The sequence below is a fragment of the Pyrgilauda ruficollis genome, unplaced genomic scaffold (assembly GCF_017590135.1).
Source record: "Pyrgilauda ruficollis isolate IOZ18807 unplaced genomic scaffold, ASM1759013v1 scaffold198, whole genome shotgun sequence".
NCBI classification, from domain to species: Eukaryota; Metazoa; Chordata; class Aves; order Passeriformes; family Passeridae; genus Pyrgilauda; species Pyrgilauda ruficollis.
Genome location: NW_024518984.1, coordinates 330,378 through 354,621, shown reverse-complemented (window position 1 = coordinate 354,621; position 24,244 = coordinate 330,378). Strand labels below are relative to the sequence as shown.

Here is a 24,244-nt window from a genome sequence, read left to right as displayed (position 1 = left end):
GAATTATTCAGACACATAACTGAGGCCTTTCCTGAACTTTTGTCTTTTCCCTGCAATTGGCTTTTTGTTTCCTAGAATGCTCTTGGCTGGTATATACATTTTCAATACGGTGATTTATTATAAATTAATCAGAAATGCTAATATTTTCATATGTCTCTGATATGATATTTTAAATATTTGTTTTTAAATGGTTAAAATGGTTATTTGGTTAAAGTGACTACTGTATAAGAAATACTAGCATAAACTACCATTTGTAAATATTTCACTCCTCAAACAAAATTTTAACTGAAACATTCTCCAGAAACCGTGTACATGACATGACCCAAAACACATAAGATTTGAGATGCATAGTGAAGATAAAAGAAACAGTATTGTTTCAAATCTTTATGGTGTGGAGAGTCATAGAGAAATGCATTTTTTCCTCTATGATCTTGCAATTATCCATGAATGCTTTTTGATTTTAATGGCTGCCTGTTTTAAATTCAAATCTGAAGAACAAAATAAAAAAAAAAAAAAAAAAAAAAAATCACTCCAGTGTTCTGACTAAATTCAAATCTGAAGAACAGAATACAAAAAAAAAAAAAAATTCACTCCAGTGTTCTGAATGATGTTCCAATTACCTTTTAAAATACTATCACAATTACAGTATTTATTAATATTTTATTAAAGTAGAGGCTTTTTTTATGTACATGATCTTGCATATGCCTTCAACCCTTGCTTTGTGCTGTATTCCATCACATAGCAAGGCTAAGTAGGGTCAGAATAGGTCAATGGATGATTATGAGATTACAAGTATATTTTTAGGTGCTACCACAAAGAAGAGTGCTAATGATTAAGTATCTTGTTTTCACTCCTGAACGTTACAACAGTTACAGGACTGTGAATGAATTGTAAAAGCAAGGCCATAACCACTCAGCCCCTTGGAGTTACTAAAGACCCAAGAGATTATTTTGAGGCTTTTAAGTTTTGGTGCTAATGGGCTCATTAATCAGACTGAGAAATTCATAATAAGAACCAGAATGTATGAGTAGAAGACAGACAAGTTCAAATGGGGTGTTAGACATACATTTTAATGTTCAGAATGATTGCTTCTGAAAGCTACTGTGAAAATGGCAAATTATCCATCTCCACATGTCTTTGAGTTGATGCCTTTATAGGAAGAAATCTTCAGTGAATCAGATGTTATTAGGCTCAGCAGAAGGGTAACTGGGTTGAAACAAAAACTGAAAGGATTCTAAGGCAGCTTCCTGCTTTGAGATACTGTTTAACACAAAGCTGAAAGGAATTGCTGATACACTAGAGAGCTGTGCAGCCCTTCAGAAGGACCTGGACAGCTTGGAGAGAGAACTGTGTGAAATTCATCAAGGGCAGAACAGGGTCCTGTGCCTGTACATTAATAACCCTGTGCACCAGTACAGGCTGGGGGCTGACCTGCTGGAAAGCAGCTCTTAGGCCATGAGAAGGACCTGGGGATCCTGATGGACAACAAGCTGTCCATGAGCAGGAAGTGAGCTCTTGTGGCCAAGAAGGCAAACAGAATCCTGGGATGCATGAGGAAGAGCATTGCCAGCAGGTCAAGGGAAGTGATGTTTGCCCTCTACTCAGCCCTGTGGTGAAGCCACACCTGGAGTGCTGTTTCCAGTTCTGGGCTTCTCATTACAAGAGAGACATGGAGCTCCAGGAGCAAGTCCAGCGGAGGGCTCTGAAGATGATGAACATCATTCCTATTATGAGGAAAGGTGGAGGGAGTTGGGCCTGTTCAGCTTTGGGGAAGAGACAGCTGAGAGAGGACCTCATCAATGTATATAAATATGATAAGGGAGAGTCAATTAAATGGTGTCAAACAATAGGACAAGAGGCAATGGACAGAAACTGATTAGCAAAAAGTTCCCCAAATATGAGAAAGAACTTCCTTACTGTGCAGGTGACCACACATTTGAGCAGGTTGTCCAGAGAGCTTGTGGAGTCTCCCTCATTGGAGATATTTAAAAACCATATGGGCACAATCCTGTGCAATGTGCTCTAGGATAACCCTGCTTGAGCAGGAAGGTTGGACTGGGTGACCTTTCCAACCTTCGCTTTTGTAAACTGTATCCTATGTTATTACACTGACTCTAACAGACATGTTCCCATCCTTTCCACTGGAAATCAGAGCTGAATGCTTTAACAGCAGGGAATACTTTTTTTTTTTTTCTGATTTCCAGATTTATTTTAATTTAATTTGATTAAATTAAATTAATTTACAGATTTAATTTACATGAGTTTCCTGTTAGACTTGTTACCCTCTGTTTTCCTTGTTTCCCTCTTCTGTGCCTGTCATCAGTATAAACAAGATAGGGGCTCTATTAGGACATAAATGTGCTCACCTTTACATAAATCAACATTATCATAAATCAACATGTTATCAACCTTATTCTCATACTGAGTGCAAAAAGCAGCACTGCATCAGCTAAGAAAATGAGCTCCATCACAGCCAAAAGCAGTACAGTAGGAAAGAACAAAATGTTGTGCTAGGAGGATGAGAAACTGAGATTGTCATGGTGACTACTTTCCTGTAGTGTTATAATTTAAACCCAGAAAATTGGCATTCTGTTATCTACATGAGAAGGGTTGCATTCCTGCTGTGGAAACAGCACAATTTAAACAGCTGGGGCAGCTCATATTTTCCATACTTGGGAAGTGGTAGGGGTAAATCTTAGACAAGTAACAGCAAAACCAGACAATCACCAGAGTTAGTACCAGTATGTACCCAGACTATACAATACTGCACTATTGTGACAATTTGCACTGTGATTCTGTATTTTTGCTGCTTGCAGCCTTTTAAATCCAAAGTGCCTCTGGATGATTCAGAGTACTGATCTCTTCTGCTATTTACTTGAAATTGTGCTGTGAACCTTTCCAATGACAAATAAATCAATCTGGGCCAATTCAAGTCAGACAACAGAATCACAGAATATGTTAAGTTGAAAGGGGGTCTCAGGGGTCATTTAGTACAACTGCACAGGACAGTCAGCAAGAGTCACACCATGTACCTAAGAGCTTCTTGAACTCTGTCAGGTTTAGTGTTTTCACCACTGTCCTGGGGAGCCTGTTCCACTGCCCAAACACCATCTGGGTGGAGAACCTTTTCCTACTCTCCAACCTAAACGTCCCCTGATGCAGGCTGTTCCTTCGGGTCCTGTCACTGGCGCCACGTCAATGCCAGCCCCTCCTCTTCTGCTCATGGAGAAGTTGTAACTGCAGTGATGTCTCCTCTTAGTCTCCTCCAAGCTGAACAGACCAAGTGACCTCAGCCAGGCCTCATACAGCCTTTCCCTCAATCACCATCCTTATTATCCTCCTCTGGATGCTCTGTAACAGCTTAATATCTTATATTGTGGTGCCCAAAACTGTCCTCAGCACTTGAGGTGAGACCACCCCAGTGCAGTGCAGAGTGGGACAGTCTGCTCCCTTGCCTGGCAAGTGAGGCTGTGTCCAGTGCCCCCCAGGGTTGGCCCTCCTGGCTGCCAGGGCACTGCTGACATTCAACTTGCCATTGACCAAGACCCCCAGGTCCTTTCTATGACACTGCTCTCCATCATCTAATTCCCCGGTCTGTTTGCACATCCAGAGTTATCCCATCCCAGGTACAGGCCCTTTCTCTTGTTGAATTTCATGCAATTGGTGATTGCGCAGTCCTCTGATTGGTCAAGGTCTCTCTGCAAGGCCTTCTCTGCCTTTGAGGGAATCAACAGATCCTCCCAATTTTGTATCCTCTGTGAATTTGCTTAGTGTCCCTTCCAGTCCAGTGTCCAAGTTATTTCTGAAGAAGTAGAAGAGCACAAGGCCTAAGATGGAGCCATGTGAACTCCTACTAGAAACAGATTATCAGTCTGATGTCAAAGATGGCATCTTTTCAAGTTAGCTCCCCTAGGACCTGTTCCATGAAGTTCTCATTCACGCATTTTAGGAACCTTCTTGGCTGGGTTATACCAGCTGTGTGATGCACTCAGTTAATTGTGGCAAGTTGAAGTCTAGGGTAGCTGGCTTGGAAATGTCCCTTAAGTTCTCAAAGGATAATCCATCAGCATCGTCATCCTGGCGAGGAGGTCAGTAATAGACTCCTATGGTGACATCAGAAGTATCTGTTTGCCCCTTGATTCTCCCCTGGAGGCTTTCAACTGTGCTGTTGCCAAGTGTGAGCTTCATGCATTCTAACCCTTCTATTACATACAGTGTCACCCTTCTGTCTCTTCTGCCCTGCCTTTCACTCCTGAAGAGCCTGGAACCATCCAACAGGGCACTCCAGTCACAGTACTCATCCCAACAGGTTTCACTTATGATAGATGTCAAATCCCTGGGACTGGGCCAAAGGTGTCAGTAGACCCATCAGATGTCAATAGACCAAGTGTTGAGTAGATCATCCCATCATCTGGGAGCTGCAACCCCCAGATTTTTCTGCTTGCACCAACCTCAGAGCTATGCATTGACCTGGTGGATCTGCCTCTTGCTATCAGTATTTTTTGGGTCCCCAAGCTGTGCTTCCTCATTCTACTAACTTTATTTTGGAAAGATAAACAAGCAATAGTAAAAACCACCAAAAAAGGGAAAGAATTAAAAAAAAAAAAAAAAGAAAAAGAAAGAAAGCTGAAGTAATTAATTATGAATTGGTTCACAGGCTGCTGAGTTTTGGTTTTCCTAGATACCATGGTAAGAAGAAAATGTTATCCATACATTGATAACTAATGCCAAGAAGTTCCAGGGTTTGTAGGATGCAGGACCTTCCAGGACAGTGTTGGAAGATTTTTTAAGTCAGGGGGAGCAAAATGTGTACATGTCCTCATCCATATAGCAAATTGTGCCTGTTTTGTGTACAGGTTTAAGCTTCTTGAATCTTCTTGGATGTGAAAAAGGCTATATACACAGTGTGAGACAAGATCTTTCCCCAATACAGGAGAAAAATGTTAATCATTCTGACATAGCTTGAAATTTTCAGACAGTTTATCATAATAAACCATCATATCAGCAAATGTCTATGAGCAACTGGTTTTGAGCTATCCTTAGAGTGTGAAATCCCAGAATGCCACATCATATTCGGAATAAATTAGACTATAATATGGCTAATTCTGCAGCCTCATATCCTGAACTCTATTATTTTTTTAATGAAATCATAAGATGCAAGTAAAAAAAATATTTTTTTTTAGATTGTGAAAGTCTAACTTAGTTATCTAGAAGCCTCATACTAAGATTTCAGTATGCTGTATGAGATTGTACCCATAGACACAGTCTCTTCTATCCTTAACCTGCTGTCTCCTCTCCCCAAAAATCAGCACTTGCTTATCTCTCTTCCCCTGGCAAAGTTGAAAGAGGAGGATACACAGATACATAGGATCTCTTTCCACAGTCCTTTGAACGCCCCAGCCTTAATACCCCTTTTGTAATGATGATACCAGGCTGGCATGTGGTGCTGGAAGAAACATAGCTTTTTGGATTGCACAGGTCAGATGGAGCTCACTCTCAGATAAAGTCTGAGATTTTGTTAGAGATTCAGGATCACAGGTTCAGTTTTCCAGATGGAATCTGGGATTTGCCTGGGGAACCAGACCACAAGCGTGTTAATAAATACTGGTCTTTGTCTAATGGGAGTTCATAATGGGCTGAAAAGTCCATTCTCCTTAGGGAAGAAGTTACACAGTATTGTAAAGGGGGTGTAGTCTTATATGATACACAGCTGATACAGGAAATGGAGCATAAAAACAAGAGGTGTGAATTCAGGGTAGCACAGCAGCAATAATTCCATACTGAAATAGCTTGGGAATTGGCTAAAATCAAAATTTTCTTTCATGTCTTATCACTTCAGAAAGTATACTGCCAATATGATTTAATATGAAGGTCAAATGCACTATTTATTCATTTATTTAAACATTCTCATGAAAACTTAAGCTCTACTAAAAGTAGTATGAACTTAAAATATCATAGACATTAGTTATGTACTAAGTGAAAGCCTAGTATATGGATATCTATTTTTTGACATTGTTTTATGTGATTTTCATTTTTTAATTGTTAAGGTCACAGCATCCAAATCACCAAAATATAAAACATTTTAAATAAGACCTCTACATCCAAAACCAAGACATCTGCTAAGCATTTTACTTCCTTGGTTCGGAATAGCTCTCTTAGAACATGACATTCTTTGTCAACATAAGAAATTATTTAATATTTTTCAGGTTCTTCATTATAACTGATACATGCTGATTAGTAAAATCAATGACATAACCATCAATGAAAACTAGCTTTTGCAAGATAATTTGATTCCATGCGGAATAATAATCATTACAAGTTAGGAATTTTTAAAAATCTAATTTAATTGTGTTGGTGACATTATTATAAAGATATATGGTATTAAATTCCATTTGGTAATAGTTTAATTTTATTAGAGACTTTGTGTTCCTCTGATGCACAATCTATTAGATACTTGGACAATTGCTTATCTACCTTTAAACATAGATATGTTTTGTTTACATGGCTCTACTGTTCTAATACTTCATGCTTATTTAATGCTAACCTTGTGTACTGCTGAAAAGGTTTAAAAGTGAAACAGCTCTACCGCTGAAATGCTATAACCCCACAGCAATGGTTACTGCATGGTCATTTTTAGAAAGTGGAAGGGCAATCAAGTGACACAGCTTTGTCCAAGGGAGTTCAGAGACTGTCATACTTTATACTGTAAGTTACATTTTCTGAATTAAAAGAAAAAATCTACTACTCCACTTAATTAAAACATGGAAAGTCTACGTGAATGATGCATGCAGAGCAGATCCAGTGCATCTTATGAGACTTACGAGATGGTGAAGACCGATATGCAAAGCCTCTTAGAGTCAAAAATTACTGGTTGTGGAGACTTATACAACTCTGTCACATAATCTTCAGTATGCTGAAAGGTTCAGTACCCTTGTTCCCATAATAAAGGTTGTGCCCATGAGGACCTAGGCATTCCTGAAAGGACTTCACTAGAACAGGATGAGTGGAAATGGCCTCCACTTGTGTCAAGGGAAAATGCCATTTGATATTAGGAAAAATTTCTTTACTGAAAGGGTGATCATAGTGTGGAATCACCATTCCTGGAAGTATTCAAAAAATATTTAGATTTGGTACCTGACACATGGTTTAGTGGTGAAGATGCCAGTGTTAGATTAATGGTTGAACTGGATGATCGTGTCTTTTCCTGCTGTAATGAATCTGTGATTCTGTAACTGTGTGCCTCAATTCCTACCTTGCATCTTAAACTCAGGAGAATTTAAAATTTATTTAATGTATCCTGAAAAGATGTCACAGATATCTGTTGTATCTTTTTCCTTAAAGTGCAAAAAGAAGACTAGTCACATTAAAAAAAAAAAAGGGAAAAAAGTGGATATTTTTTCCACTATTAACATATGAGAAATTATTTAATTATTTCTGTTATGGTAGAACAGCTAGCCATTGAAATATGCTTTGCTGCTCCAGATGAAATGAACCTCAAGGAGTTAAAACATTATCTGGAAAGATTTAACATTAATTAGTCAGCTCAGGAAGTGCTAATAAGTTGAAGGAGAGTTTTTACCTCTGAAGATCAAAAACCTGGATTTTATATATAAATCAGAATTATATATATTGCATTTATATTCTATACAAGGATATATATGGTATATTTATAATATATATATAACATAATATATAGTTATTACTTTCTGCAATACTCATGCCCAAGTAACATGAAATTTATGTAAACCCACATGTTTAGAAAAAGAGATTTGAGCCTATATGTTTTGTCTGAAAACTTTGTTTGATTCTACAATCAGTACAGAGGCTGGAATAAGTTCTCTTTAAGTATGTATGCAAATGAAAAACAATTTAAGATGACCAAAAAAACCCTTAATCAAATCTAAAATTATTGTTCTGAAGTCAAAACTCCTGCTTGGAATGTTATTCTTAATAAATCAAGTTCTGTGGATTCATGAAACGTGTTGCACCATCACAATGCTACTCTATAGTATTAGGCCTTTGGATTAATATGCTATTGCAAAGTTCGATGTTAGTTCCTATTAAGAGGTAGAATTATTTCTTTTTTTCATAATGGGATTTAATGTCAGTTGAACCAGGCTTAATTAAACTTTGTCTTATAAATCATTTAATTGAGAAGTGCAATGAAATCTTGTGAGTCTTATGACTTTTTAATTAAAATTAATTAAGCCAATTTATGGTTAAGTGCTTCCCTACAAACTAGCTCCCTTACATTTCCAAGCTATTCTAAAATGTTCTAGGCGCACAATTTAAACTTTATCAAGAGATAATGGTTTAAAACCTCATTCCAGAAAAATCTACATTTTTAGGGACCTATTGACATTTATTGTAGCAATTTTCAAAAGAACTGAGTCATGTTTTGATGCAATTATCATTTATGTTAAGGTAGCTTAACAGTATGGTTAATATAGGTCATGACCACATATACATGTTTGATTTTCTGTTGTGTCAGCATCCTATATATGTTGAGTTAAAAAGTAGCACATTGAAACTTAAGTTGTACATATCAAACCATTCATATTTATAATAATAAGCAAAATTTTCAACTTTGTCAAATTTATTCTATCTGCACTTACGCATTTTGTCTGTAATTACATTACACATTTCAAGGAACTTCTGTCTCATGATTTTGTCATGTCTATGTCTGCAGTATTCATCTCTGCTGCCTTATATAAAATAATATGCAGTTAATTTTTAATAAATATATTTAAACAGTACATTTCAAAAAGTATGAATTTGGAGAATTAAAATAAGAGTTTCCTTCTATTGAATAAGTCAGGGAAGGACAGCATGTGACACACAACAGCCAGAGTATAATTCTATTGTTGTAAGTGTTGCACATTATTTTCTTGTATTTGTTATAATGTCTTCTATTTCAGTTTTGATGACCAGTCAGTCTTTCCCCTGGTTCAGACAAAATCAAGCAATTATAGGCAGCCTTGATTGGATTTTCATGTGCTAAAAACTGAATTTAGAGAGTTATCCACTTCTCTCAGTTTTGATATTCTTACATTTAAGTCCTTGACTGATGTGTTGTCATTCTTTCCCACTTCTCCTCTTAAAAATTCTATCCAAAACAGCATAACAAAATTAATTATTATTTTTCATAAATTAGATGTTGCAACTTACCATTCCCAATATTGCTTTTAACATTTTCCGTTTACATTAAAATTTAGTTCCTTTTTTTTCTTTTTACCTCCAGTCTTCAATTACTTCACTTTCTGTCTATAAATCGAGAATATGAAAATACATTTACAATTCCTCCACAGAGATAAAACACCCTAAAAGAAATAGTTGGAGAAAAATATCTGTAGAATTGTGATTCTACAGTGTCCTGTTGATGTAGAGTAGGTAGTTCAGGGAGTGCTTAATTCAGTCCTTAGTTTTCAGACATGTAAATGCAACATTTTTTTTGAGGTTGTTTGTTGGTTTTTTGATTTTTTTTTTGTTTTGTTTTGTTTTTGTTTGTTTGTTTGTTTTGTCTTGTTTATATGTTTTATTAGTTTATAGGGTTTTTTAATGGTTTTTCAGTTATTCCTATTTTTATTTGTCCTGGTTCTGTCCAGGACAAGGTTAATTTTTTTTGCAGTAGCCAGGAGTGGGGTATAACTAGGACACAGAGGTTAGTCTGTAAAACCTTATGGCATTGCTGGGAGTGGGGGAGAAAGGTCTCTTCCAAGGGGAATGCCTTCTTTCTGGTCAAGTAAATACAACACAGGGATCCACCTGGTGTTGTGTCTTGGGGATGGGGGGAGTGTGTGTGAGAGCTGTGGTTCTGTGTGAATAATTTTCCTTTCTTGTCTCTGTCATTAGTGTAGTTGCTGTCACTCTTTGTTTCCTTGCCTCATTGCTGTTTCTTGTAAATTGTTCCTATATCAGCCAGTGAGCTTTACCTTTTGAGCCTCCAATTTTCCTCTCCAGCCCACTGCAGAGTGGAAGCGTGAGGGGAAAAGCAGGAAAGCAAGAGAGTGTCAGTAGTTTGGAGAGTCTCAGAGGGGGCACTGAACTGGGGATTATTGTTCCTAAACCGCAACAGTACAATAGTTTTCAATACTGTGAGATCTTAATTGCTGTAAACTATTTGCATGACAGCTGGATATTAAAAATCTGTTCTGAACAATGTAAAAAAAAAATCCTTAATTAATGATGTTGATTGTCCCCTCAGCCTTGTCATATATGTGGATGGAAATCTAGATATTTGTAATATAACTATATGACTGACAAGTTATTTCAGGAATAGTGAAAGAAAGACAGTGAAAATATCCAGGAAAATGTATTATGAGCATGTAAAGACTTACAATATATTTAATGTGCTCAATTACAACTGAGTTTATAAAAATTTCAAACAATAGCCTTTATTAATACTGACAATTTTTAATTATGATGTTATCATATAATCCTCATATTGTTTTCAAAATATATTTATACGTGAACTGCAACTATAGCTGTTGAACTCTAATAATTTGTGTTTTGTTTTTCTCATGAGCTGCAAGGATATGGCAGAGCATACCCATATCTGGGTATGACAGATACTGACTAATTCTATGCCTTATTAGCTTTAACATGCTTTTTAATTTTCTTGCAGTATTACTGAATCTGAAATACTTTTTTCTTCTCAGGAGAATATAATGGAAGTTATAAGAAATCAAGAATTTTTACTTCTACCTGCCGAAGAACTCCATAAACTTCTTGCCAGTGATGATGTGAATGTTCCTGATGAAGAGACCATTTTCCATGCCTTAATGATGTGGGTGAAATATGATATGCAGAGGCGATGCAATGACCTAAGTATGCTGCTTGCTTATATCAGATTACCACTCCTTCCACCTCAGGTATTTTTAAAATTATGTAATCATCAGCATCATAACAACAAGAACATCATTGTTATTGTGTCCTTGTGAAAACTCTCTCAGTTTATAAACTGCAACTTCTGAATACTCTGTGTGTTTAAAAACGAACCTGTTGAGCATCAGAAAAAATTAGTGGTATCCTTTTACCCAGGATGATCTCAATAAACTTGAGGATTGGACTAACATATTCACAAGAAGGGCAGAATTCTGAAACTGAAAAGGAGTAACTGCACATTTCATAACATGCTAAGAAAAAACAGGCAGAATAATAAATATTCTCAGAAAAAACAATAGAATGTAAACAGAACAAACAAACCAACAACAAAAAACCCCCAAACACATGGGATTTATACAGATACCAGGCTGAGGATGAGTCAACAGTGTGAATTAAGAAAACTGTATTGTTTTACAACACAAAAAATTCTCTCACCAGGAAATATGAAGTTATTATTCCCATAATGCCTGGTGCTGCTAAGACTGCACCTACAAAATTGTTTCCAGTTTTGTAATCCATTATTTGAAAGGCATAGGCACAAATTGGAGAGGATTCAGGGGTGGGCTACCAAGATGGTATGTCTAGAAAGGAGAGGCAAAAGTGGACTTGTTCAAACTAGTGAAAAGAAGGCTAAGCAATGACCTAGTAGCAACTTAAGACCTGAAGATAAGATCATGGAACCACATTCCTAGGAACACCACAAAATGTAAGAAGAAACAAACACTCTTAATTTGTGGCATGGACAGTGCAGGTTGGACATTGGCTTGGGGAGGAATTACTTGGAATGCAATGAACAAATGCAGCCGTTTTTTTTAAAGGTCAAGTGTGCTTCTTCATTGCAAGTTTTCCTGAATTAGCCAGACCAGGTCACTAAATCCAGTGTTGGCAGAAGCCCTGATTTGAGTGAGCAGACCTAGTTGACCACTGGTGGTCATTTGGATCTCTCTCCTATGAATGTTTCTATCAATCTGTGATTCAGGCAGCTAAGTAGCAATTCTTTTCCATAATTCCATACACTCAATCATTCTCCTTTCAGTTAGTGTAATGGGCCTGGCTGGAGCGGAGTGAACTGTCTTCATGACTGCTGATAATGTGCTGTGCTTTGCACTATTGATAAAACAGAAGGTGAGAGTAACCCTTCCTGTTAATAGATCCTTTGGGGCAGATCAGAGTGAAACAAGGCTGAATGACTGATGTTTTTAAAAACATACACATGTAGGCTTTATTGGTGAACAATCTGGTTGCACAGAAAAACAGGTATATAACTAGTTACAAAAAGAATAAAAATAACACTTAAGAAAATATTTAAGGAAGAGAAGGAAGGCATAAGATTTAGAAAGACCTTACCACCCATAGGCCTCAAGACAAGACTTGTTTGGGGCAATTTTGATGTCTGTGGAAGTGATGGTCACTATCTTGGTCGAAGTGACAGTTTCAGACTCCATCACCAGGTGATGGAGGAAATCCCAGTGAAATCCACAGTGCAGGAAAGCTATTTGGTTTATATCCATTCAGGTAGGAAAGCCCAGGTATCTCCTTTGGAGTGGGGAATTTCAACTGGATGATGTAATGTGGATCATGGGAGCTTCTGGAGTCTTTGACACCTTCTAAGATACAGCTGCTTATTTCATCAATGAATTTGAGTCCCTTGAGACCCATTATGGCCCATCAGCAGAGACTGATATTTTCAGGCTATGTGTGAATGCCCCAGTACTTCCCTGAAGGGCAGTTATCACAGCTGAGTCACTTGAGTAAGGACAAAGACAGAGTAGTGTGCCTCTCAGGATTTCCCTCTGACCTCAGCTGGTTCAACACCAGCTGTAGCCTGAGGTGTCAGGTGTGCTCTCCCACTGCACCTGGGTGGCTACTTTGCACATCAGCAGCTTGTCCCTGATTGTTTGAGCCATCAGCATTCCAATGGCTCTTCCAGTGTCACTTCTGGGGTGCCCCCTTTATCTCATTTCAAGTTCTCCTCACAGTCCAAATTCTGGTTAATAGGCTTATTTAGGGAGACATGGATTTTGATGGTTGCAGATGAAAAGCTGGATCTTTGCAGTTTTCTACAGTGGGCAAAAGTCCTCTGATGATTTTAGCAGTGTTTAAGCCATTACCCATTTCAGTCTTTACATGTTTTGGCTGTTGCTGAGCTGCATTTATGTAGCAAGGAGGTAGATGACTAGGGCACTGGGTGCATGAAAAGAAAAAGGTTTAAAAACTTTTTTAAAGGTTTTTAAAAAAGCTTTTTTTAAAAAAGGTTTTTAAAGCTTTTAAAAAAAATTTAGGAAGAAATGTTTTATAGTGATATACAGGCAATTCTCCTGAACTTTCTGTTCTATTTAATCTGAAAATTAAGTCTTATACACTGGTGCTGGTCTGTAATTGAGAACTGCATCATAAATATGTCAACAATAATGCTAAAAAAGCAAGGTCTTTTTCAAATTAGAATTAAGATATAACAGAATTTCAGCAAAAAATTATTGAGAACTGAAAGTGAAATTTTACTTTTTATTACCAAAAGGGTACTTTTTTCCTGCTGTGGTTTGTACTTAAATATGTATCAACTAAAACCCTCTGTCATTTTCATTGCACTGAAAATTAACTGAAGATTTCTCTGGAAAGAAGCCAGGTCAAAATTAGCAGCTCATCATTGGACCTTTGAAAAAAAAAAAAAAAAGTAAAAAATCTACATTCCTTACTTTTAAATTAACTTAAAAAGAAGAAGTAAAACACTACAGAAGTTATTGACAGACTGGAAAGATTGTACTGAGATCCACTTAAAATTAAGGTTTAATTTTATAGTCTGAGTTTCCATGATACCTCATTTCACTCTCAAGGTGCAGTAATTATATTGGCAATGTAGTCAGACTTAAGTAGTACAATATTAAACTATGTAATTCATAATCCAGTAAATAAATTTAGGAGAAGGCAAGCCAATATTAACTTGTTAAAAGGAAACTATCATGAAGCTGAAAATTAAATAATAGAACCTGCAATGTTGCCACAGAAACTTTTTTGCTTCTTTGATTTTCCTGAAACCATCTTCTAAACTAAAACGGTTCATATTTCTTCATTCAAGTCAAAAAAGAAAGACTGGTGGCTTGGCCAACATAAGAATTTATTTCACGTTATAATAGGTAATAATATAGGTAATAGGTAATATTATAATAAGAATACTTAATAATATAATGAAAACACTTTTTAATAGTGTTTCTATTGAAAACATACAAAAAACATCATTTATGCTCATTTTTGTTCTTAAGGGATTTGAAGAGAGTGAAAATGTGGTGGCATCCTTAAACCTTGTTAATGCTGAAGTTTTTTAGATCATTTATTTGAATTGTTAATTTACAAGCTTATCAAACATTTTCCCTGTGACTTTTGATAGCATTCTTTACAGAGAGTAAGTTAACAAAGAAGTTAAGAAACAAGTAAAAACTGTATTTAAGAGGACCTTTTTTCAGTTATTCAAAAAGTATAAGAAGCTACTTTTGTGGCTGAATGGTGCCACTGTTGTCCTCAATTTTCAATTTTTGAAGGCAGTTTAAATAAAACCGTTTTAATTAAAAAAAAAAACCCAAGAAAATTAGTACATGTAAAACAATACAGAAACACTACAGATAATTTATATACAGGGGTGTGTACATGTGTGTCTGTGTTTGTATTTTTTTACGTGATGTGATAAACATATACGTAATCACAATCAAAAGAAAGAATGCCTAAGGTTGAAACGGACTTCTCAATAACCTGTGGTCCAACACTTCTGCTCAAGCAGAGATAACCTAGAGCCATTTATACAGGACTCTGTGTAAACAGTTTTAAATAATTCCAAGGATTCTGCCAGTGCTTAGTTCCCTAACAGTATTAAAGCGTTTCCTGATGTTCAGAGGAAACCTCCTGTGTTTCAGTTTGTGCCCATTGACTCTAGTGCTCTGGGCACCACTGAAAATAGCCTGGATCTCTCCTTTATGCACCTTCTCTTCAGGTATTTATGAACATTAGTAAGATTTCCCAAAGGCTAAGGCTCCTCTTTTCTGGGATAAGCTGATCCACCTCTCTCCACCTTCCCTTATAGGGGAGGTGCTCCGGTCCCTTCATCATCTTTGTGAGCCTTCATTGTATTCCCTACAGTATGCTCATGTCTCTCTTGTACTGAGGAGTCTAGAATTGGACACAGCTCTCCTGGTTTGACCTCTCCAGTGCTGACTCTAGGAGAAGAACCACTCTCCTTGACTTACTGACAATACTTTGTGTAATGCAGCTCCAGGTATCACCTGCCTTCTGAGGCGAGGGCACAGTGCTGGCTCCTGTTCTACCAAGTTGCTTTCCAGCTGGGTGCCCCACAGCATCTATTAGTGCATGACTGTACATTACACATACACATATGCGTGGACATACAAATATACATAGGAATTTATTTCATTCCTTTATAGTAGAATGTAGTTAGGAACCCTTTTCTTAGAAGTGGGAACCTACAGTTGTGGAAAGATGTATCCAATAAAGTACAATTAGAATAGTTGAAGGTGTTCTTACCTAGTTCCCTGATGACATGTGATATAGTGATTGCCATTCCCACCCCTCAGGGAGCAAAACAGTTCATCTGAATCCTCACTAATTGTGTATAGACAAAAGTCTAACCTTGTCTGCAGCTGAAGCTGAAACATTAACTGGCCATGAAGGCAAATGGCACAGAAGAGATTATATCTACGTCACTGAATTCTCCTTTTCTTTCTCTCCACCTTTCCCAAAAGACAATAATTTATTCTATGTTTGTATCTCCTGTTCCCTGATTCAAGCTGTACTGTGAAACATTCCATGCAATGCAGCAGCATAGTTGAGCCTCTGCCTGTTTTGATTACTAATGATGTAATCACGTTTACTAAGATGAAAAGTCAGTATACAGTGTAATGTATCTGTTAATGTTGACACTACAGCATGAGCCAAGAATGTGTGCACTTCTGTTGGGCAAAACATCATTTTTATGGTGTGAGAAGTTGATAATGATACCTGGGCTGCTGAAGAAATTTGCAAGCAAGAGAAGTTAACACGATACTGAGTACCTAGAATAGAAAGACAGTAAAGATGAGGATGTTTAGTGTTTTTAAGTGAAGATGTGCATGATGAAAACAGCACAAATATTTCCTTATAGAAATGCTTAAGTTAAAACTAATTTGTATTCCACTGGTGTGCTGGGTTTATAAAGGCTGTTATTTGCATTTGCCTATAACAGTAGATCACTGGTTTAACGAGGAAAGTTAAAAAAATAGCATAAAGCAGAGATATTACTGTCTTTTCCTCTATAACACTTTTAATAATACCACTTTCAGAGGCTTGCAAATCACATCAGTAGGATAATGCATAGTCTTTGACTATTAAATACATTGTGGCTCAGATCCAGTGAGTCTGTTATAGGCATCTAAATTAGATTTCTTGCCCAGGAGCAGAAACAATTCAGTCCTTATAAAATGAAGTACTTAAATACTGTGTAAGCCACTGGACAGGAAGTGAACAGATCCACATGGGTTCTCTTATTTCTACAGAGATGCTGTAGGTAAACTGTAGGAAATACTGAGCCTCGAAATCCCCTTAGAATTCATACATTACATCTGACTACATGATCTTAAAAATGTTTATGAATTTTCATGTAATAATTGAGTAGAAACCCTTGAAATCTTATCTTAGATAACTGACATGATTATGTAAACCTGTAAATTCCTTCCACAACTCACCTAACATTTGACAAAGTATTTCTTTGTGCTACTAAAAAACCCCAATTAACCAGGCAGTTGTCAGACAGGTTCATTAAGTTTTGACCTTTTCAACATATATTGAGCTAGAGGAAACAACTGAAGGTTCCTTTGCTTCGCAAAAATGAAGGGTATCTTTCTATGTCAGTCAATCTTTAAATTTGTCTTTGAGAGCAGTGTGATTGATAATATGAAATGAGAAGCTTCCTCAGTTCTCTAACTGTCTGCAGTGTCACTAAATAAGTGCAGCTGATAAGAACTCACACCTGAATAGAGTTCTGGGCTTTTAAGGTTGGCTCCTATCTACTGGTCTGGGGTAAATATTAAGGGTGAGTGTAAGTTCTGTCAGCCTCCGCAATATTTTGCGAATTCCTTCAATTATTTCTAAATAATTGCATACCAGGAGATTATAACTTGAATCTGAAAGGTATGATTCAGGTATGATAAGTCTGAAGGTATGATTCAGTTTCTTGTTCACTTATCTGTGCAGGCTTCTCCACATCATCTAGATTCCTAACCTCTCGGTATAGGCAATGAAGATCTGGTGCAATTCCCAATACACAGGAGCAAACCTGTGTGCTGATTTGAGAAGTTCCATGGATTATCATGTTGCCTGGGTCCAAGCAATTTTTCTAGAAACATTCCCTTCTAAATCCAGTACTATATTTACTGGCTCTGTGTGGATTCTTAGACATCCTGTGGCACCTCAAATGGTGCTAAATGCTTGGTTTTGTGCAAGTAGCTTAAACCAAGTAAACCAAGCAGTATTTTTAAAGAAATGTTTATGTTACTTTCAAGAAAAGATAAATTAATTACTTTAAAAATTAATAACTTCCCAGTCCAGAAAAAATAAATTTCTGGCAAGCTTCTAGGATGATTTCCATATTCCTCTCTTAAGTTATCAATGCAATAAAAATTTGGGCTTGAAATTTCAGTTGCCTATGTGACAATTAGTTGAGTATAGCCAGTAGAAACAAAATAAGCTGTTATTTCTTTATTTTTCTTATATAGATAATACAGTAAAGCTAGCTTTTTAACTTTTTTATAGCAGCTTCTCTGGCAGCAGATGTAGCTTGTCAGCTGATACTTTACCTGAGCAAAGATATGATGCTTCAATGTAGTGTGCATGATGCAGTCCAAAGGAGTTTTTTTTGCCTTTCAGGTAGTTCTAAAATTGTCCGAAAGTCCTGTCAATATGGCTGGGATTTTTTTGTGTAGATAAATGACATGTGAACATTTGTAAATAGTGAAAATGATAACTGCTTAACACAGTTATGTGTGACCTTCATTTCCAAATACATTTTATTATCAGTAAAGTTTAGTAAATACTGGTAAATATCAGTAAAGTTTCAGCTGTCACAAGGTGCTGTTCAAATAAAAGCATGTGACAACATAATTCTATAATACTATTTCTTTATCCAACACACAGGCAACTTACCTGACTTTTTATTCAGTTTCTCATGATATACTGACCACATGGTTCACTAATAAATATTTTGGGGTAAATTTATTTAATGGAAGACTGGATTTCCACTAATTAAATCACATTTTCACATGGTCATAAAATACAAACTTGGCCACTTAAATTTATTCTGTGTTGTGAAATATTTAGAACAGTTTTATAAAGTATGTTTCATACATATCCCCACTAGAATGTATAGACTGTGTCCATATAAAAACACATATTTTTGAATAAAACAGATTATATTAACTAAATAATCAATTTTTAGAAGCTCTGGTCGTATAAATAAGAGGATATCTTTCCTTGTCCTTTGAAGTATCAAATGTAAATGACTTACATTCATAGTACAGTTAGATTCACATAAGCTGATGTCTTCTGTTTTGAGAAGATACGTTTTGCCTGTTGCTTATGTTTTTTACAAGATCATATGATTTGTAGTCATTTTTTGGCAAGTTTATATCTTTTTCTCGCTTACTGACTGTCAGATTGACAATCATATTGTTGTGCGTTACCCCTGGCTGGATGCCACTCTGCCCTCCCCTCCAAAACTGGACAGGGGAGAGGAAGGACTATGCAAGACTCATGAATTGAGAGAAGTTTTGCTGCTAGCTGTTGATGTTCCATAAACCATGCCTCCAGAGGTCATGCAAATATAACTTATTGAACATAATTAGGACAAAGATCGCTGCTTTCAGCAATTGTTAACAACAGGTAGTTTTAGAAGCAAAAACCATTATTGCTGTTGATGTCATTGGAATTTGTCACTCTTAAGTAAAAAAGGAAGGAAAAAGGGAGGGCTAAGAAATGGCTTGGGCTTAGCCTCCGTAATGTTAAGTCCCTGTTTTTTGTAGTGTAGTGCTCTTTTCTGCTTTCTTCCTTGTCCTTTAGATTGATTTAACATAATAGACAAGCACAAAATAAGACAAGTTTTCTTTTCTAGCTTTTTTTAGTTGAGTCATCAACATTTCAGAGATTGTGAATGTCTTAAAAGAATTCTTCCTAAATTCTTAAATAATTCTTCCTATTCAACATTTGTAACATTTAAACATTAAATATACTGTCTGGAAAAGGTGCCTAAATACAGTCCCCCTTCTGTGATGTTTTCTTATCTGTCTTTTTTGCCTACTTCTAAGACTGAAGATCATATTTGAATCAGGAAGACATTATTTATGGAGAAAAATGCTTCTTTTATGTTTCATTTCTTTGTACTTATTCTCATATTAGAATTTTATAAAAATTACATCAATTCTGGCAGACTATAGCTTACTGCAGTTAAGAGGTAACTACAGTAAAAAAATAAAAAGCCAGTAATTTTCAAATATGTGCTGTTAGTTGTTATTGACTGAATAATGTTTGTATTCCATTTGTTAGCATCTGTTGTGCTTTTACCTAATCTCCTATTTATCACTTTTAGAAGAAAAAAAAATAAAGAATTCAATTCAGAAGAACGTCAAATAAAGACATCTGTCTTCAAACAAAAGGAGACCAGTCAACATTTTAAAAGGTCAAAGGTCAACCTTTTTGTTGCTTCTAGTGTTGGAGTATTTTTTATATTTTCTCTTATTTTAAATATGATTGGGGTTTTATTAAGTTTTGTTTCACTTTCTTTTGAATGCAGTTTGACCTTTTGACTGCAATTTGACATTTTCTTATTTCTTATGTAGTATTTTAATACTATGGCAAAATATACATAGCTCCTGGAATTATGAATTCAATTTTTTCACAATGAGTAGAGAAGAAAATGTGAAAGGTAGTCTACAAGACATTAATCTTACCTAACTTTATCTAGAAACTTAATATTTACTTTAAGAAGCAATTTATCTTGAAATAAATATACTTTTCTTCATTTTCTGGAGAATAAGCATACCATGGTGAAGTAAAATGTAGATCTGGGCATCAGCAGAATTGTGTAATAAGCTTGCGTCTTAGATTTTGGCCTTCTTATTTCAACCTCTCTGTAAAATACATATATTGATAAAATTGTCATGAAAAGTTGTTACTGGAGGAAGAAGCTGGGGTGGGAGGGTTTATAACAATTTCTCTTTTCCTAAACTGAATAAAATTTGAATCCATAATACATCTGGTTGATAAATTAATTGGTCAAATTAGTACCAGTTTCAAAGAGAGACCTGTTTGTATAAGGAGTTCAACAAAAGTCAATACGTGTGTCAAAAAAGTGTGCATATTTATAAATTAAAATTTTAACAGTGTCATAAAAGATAACATGGGTTTACTTATAGAAAATAATACTGAAGAATATAATAAATGAGTTTGTTAAATCATGAGCTTTGGAGAAGAGTTAATGTTGTGAAAGTGATTTCAATACCACAGTTTAATTACTTGCCACAGATGCTACCAATGAATGTTCCAATTCCATTATGTAGTTTATTTGAGAGGAAGGGGGGGAAAAATGAGTTTCTTTATTTCTGTATCAAATGTATAGCCTCTGGGAATGTGTCTGTACATGGTTGACTGTTTCTCTAGTAAATTTTTTAGGGTAATCTAATGGTAAGTTAAGGAAAACAAACTTCAACTATGCTATATTCATATTTTTGGTTTGGATTTTGTACCCTGATGTGGGGGAGGAATAGAGAGAACTTGGCTGTAACTGAAGGGTAGAAAGCCAGTTTAAAATTTCTTCTGAATATGAAATAATATTTAATGTGTTGGGAAAAAGGAATTACAAATCAAATGAATATGGAACACATTTCCTGTGACTGTGGTCATCGAAAATGCAAGCTTAGCAGATGTTAGAATTTGGATTTCAAACAGAAAACACAATTCGATTTTTTTCCCAAAATTCCAGTCAGAGACTAATCCTTACTGCTGCTATATGACGGATCTCTCTGCAGTATATTAGCACCTGCATGCATACAGAGATCAGACTTGCAGTCAGACTAATGAAAGTCTGTCGTGTCTAAGCAGTAAATCCTGATGTAGATTATTTGTAGTATAAATTATTAGCCACATTTTTCTAGGAAGAACTGGTCTTTCTTAAAGATCCTTAGTCTGCTGCATCTTATTGCTGAGGAGAAAATAATCTTTGTCTGAGAATACAGAAATCGAAGGGATTTAGTATAGTCTTTCTTCCTGAGCTTGTTGAGCAGCTGGCTTGACTAACACATCATGAATAATTTAGTCCATAAGCAACACAAATATTGAATTTCATATACTGAATATTTGTTGTACTAAAGAAAAAAGCCTGGAAATCTCTGCGCTAAAAAAAACTTTACTGAAATCATTAATTAAACATGAATAAGAAGAACTTAAAAGAGATCCAGAATGTTCAATGAGCTGAAAAAAGATGGTAGAAAACAAAATGAGATGTGCTAAATTTGAGGTATAATTAATTGCAGATATTTTCCATTATTCTATTTCTAAGATAAAATATTGGAATGATTGTTTTAAAAGCTAGCAAAACCTCAAATAATAAATTAGAAATAAACTTTTTTTAAAAGAAATTCAATATAAGGCTTCTGATTACGAGTCAAGTGAGTAAAGCAGATGGTTATCTTGGATTTAGCTCAATACATTCAATTCCTAGCAAAACCCAAAGGTCGTTTAATAATATTGCAAAGGTTCATATGGATCAAATGAATTTAGTAATGGAGTTGAAACTTCAGGTGCATACAGGATCAGTTTAAGGCCTTGTGTTCTCTATGTTTAGAAGTCCCCAAAAAAGTTTACAACTTCTGAAGTTTTTTCATTGTTTAAAACTTAAATGGGAGCCTGAGGGAATGTTTAAGTGTTTTCATTTTCTTTATATAAAATCTATTTGCAAATCAGGATCTGTATAATAAATGACATTATTGATAATACCTCAGAATGCAAAAATTGGCAGAAAATTCTATGACTGCAGTGCATTTTATTTCAAGATACAGTAATTTAAAAGAAAGAGTTAAGTGATATATATCTTTGCAGTAAATTCACAATTATACAATTCTTGATGTTGTACCTTCTGTTATGGAAAGCTAAGGGGTTGTTTTGTGTAAAAAAACTGTCCAAATTTTTTAATTAATCCATAATTTTTTATTTTTTAATAATGACTATTCAAAATGTTAGTTTTAATTTTAAAACTTTTTTTTTTTGTTCTTTGAGTATAATTCTTAAACATGATAATAATGTTAATGTTTAATAAATAGTCCCAAATATTTTCTCACATAAACAGTGCAAACGTGCTGCTCTTCTTACTCCTGTTCTCTTAGGATTTTTTCATGGATACTTAATTTAGTATGTGTAAAAATAAGATTTGCTGTATATTTTTCCTTTTTGAAAGTATTGCTGATGACTGAAATATCTTGCTGATTTTACTTTCCTTTACCTTTTTTTTTTTTTTTTTTACTTTATTTTTTTTTACTAGTTAATAATCTTACTACTGGACATCACTTAAATTTCTAATGTAAGCATGTAAATTAATACCTTGCATTGTCAAGACAGCCATAATGATCTCATATTAAAATCTGTTCTTTTCAAGAATAAATGTTAAGCAGAATATTTAGTTAATATTGAAATAGCAAAAATTAAAGTGATATTGAAAGAAGCAAACCATACTTTAATTCTGTTCCCCAGTACCTGTGATTAATTTTCATAACCTTATCCCCGCCAAGACCAGCAAATTGGTAAGAAAATACTCTGTAAATTTTCAACTGAAATTTTCAACTGAATTTACTTAGTTCACTATTATGCCTACCCCATAAGTTGAATGGTTTTAATGAAGAAGTTTAAATACACTAAACAATAATCTTTATACCAAGAGAAGTGCTATCCAACAGATGTAGCTCAGAGTTTATTCCTTTTGTAAAAAAAGAAGTAGCATTTCTTGAGGGACTTTTTTTTTCTTTCATATTTTCTGTGAAACATAAATAGCCTGACTGATTTTTCTTAAAATGGGTATATTTATATAAAGCTTTAATCAGAATAGCAATTAATTAAGTGGAAATTTGCAGCTGCAATAATGTTACAGGCATTTCCTTCAACTATCTTATAGTCAGAAAATATAAAATATCAAGAAATTTATTCCTTTCACCACATTAATCAATAGAAATGCTTGTATTCATATGGTAATATTTTGATGTAGAAATCATGACCTCTACCAGCTTTAGACAGATAAAAATTCTTCAAATTGGAGCTTTGTCCATAGAAACCCAGCATTTCCTAACGTCTGGAGCAGCTTGAGCATGGTAAGAATTTGAAAGTATACTGACAACTGTTTTTGTAGAAAGTTTCAAAGCAGTATTTTTATTCTTTCCAGAAACTCATATAAACCCTTTATTTGCTTTTCATTTTAATCTGTACAAAGAACAATCATGACCTTACAATTCAGAAGTCTATTCTTTCCTAGCAGCAGCATTACTGTGATCATCAATAACCAGCTGTAACAAATCTGTACATGGAAGAAGACTCATAAAAGGACAATGATGGCTAATCAAACTTCTCTCTTGAAAAACATTCAAAATGCAAACTTTAGGTCATTAATTCTTCAGATTTTTTGTTCATATGGTAATGAGATTCTCTGACTCAAGGTTGTCAAGTGACTTGGGATATATTTTGGATCAAGGAAGAGACTTGTGGACTTTTTAAAAATGAAATGTGCCATGAAAATCCACATTTCATTTATTCACAATGCATTTAAAGGACTTTTAACTTTTTGTTCTTCTGTTATAATTATTAATACTATTAAGATAATTCTAATCCTCTGTTCTGTGTGACATTGGCAAGTAAGTTTCTAAGGGCAAAGAACTCTTTAGGGCTTTTCAGAGGGAGAATGCATCTAGATACTGGGATAGTTTTTAGAGAACTGGAAGCAAACCTCATAATGCATAATTTGGAATGATGCTGTCCCAATTTTGGAAACATCTATCTCTTAGATTACAGATTAAAACTTTTGCATGTGCTTAGTATTTAATTTTGACACTCAGGGAGTACTTTCTCACTTTGTTCACTTTTATAGGTCTGATATATGTCCTGGAGGAAATACCCATGGTTTTTTTTTCATTTTAGTGGTAGGAATCAAATGGTGTTTCATCATCTCCCCTTTTGGACAATTACTGTGTCTGAGGCACGTATCAAGGTGGAAACTGAGGTTACTTCATCCTGACTGAGTGAATATTGCCACACCTTGCACTTTTCACAAGATAGAAAGCTCTATCTAAAT

At 35.3% G+C, this 24,244-nt stretch overlaps 1 protein-coding gene across 2 annotated transcripts in view; it reads left to right on the top strand.

Moving 5' to 3' along the window:
- Positions 1–24,244, top strand: part of KLHL1 (kelch like family member 1) — a 176,540-nt gene that overhangs the window by 104,634 nt on the left and 47,662 nt on the right. For both annotated transcript variants that reach the window (XM_041466098.1, XM_041466097.1), the window contains one exon: positions 10,659–10,871. In XM_041466098.1, coding sequence (XP_041322032.1) covers positions 10,659–10,871 — 213 coding nt within the window. The remainder of the gene's footprint in view (positions 1–10,658; positions 10,872–24,244) is intronic.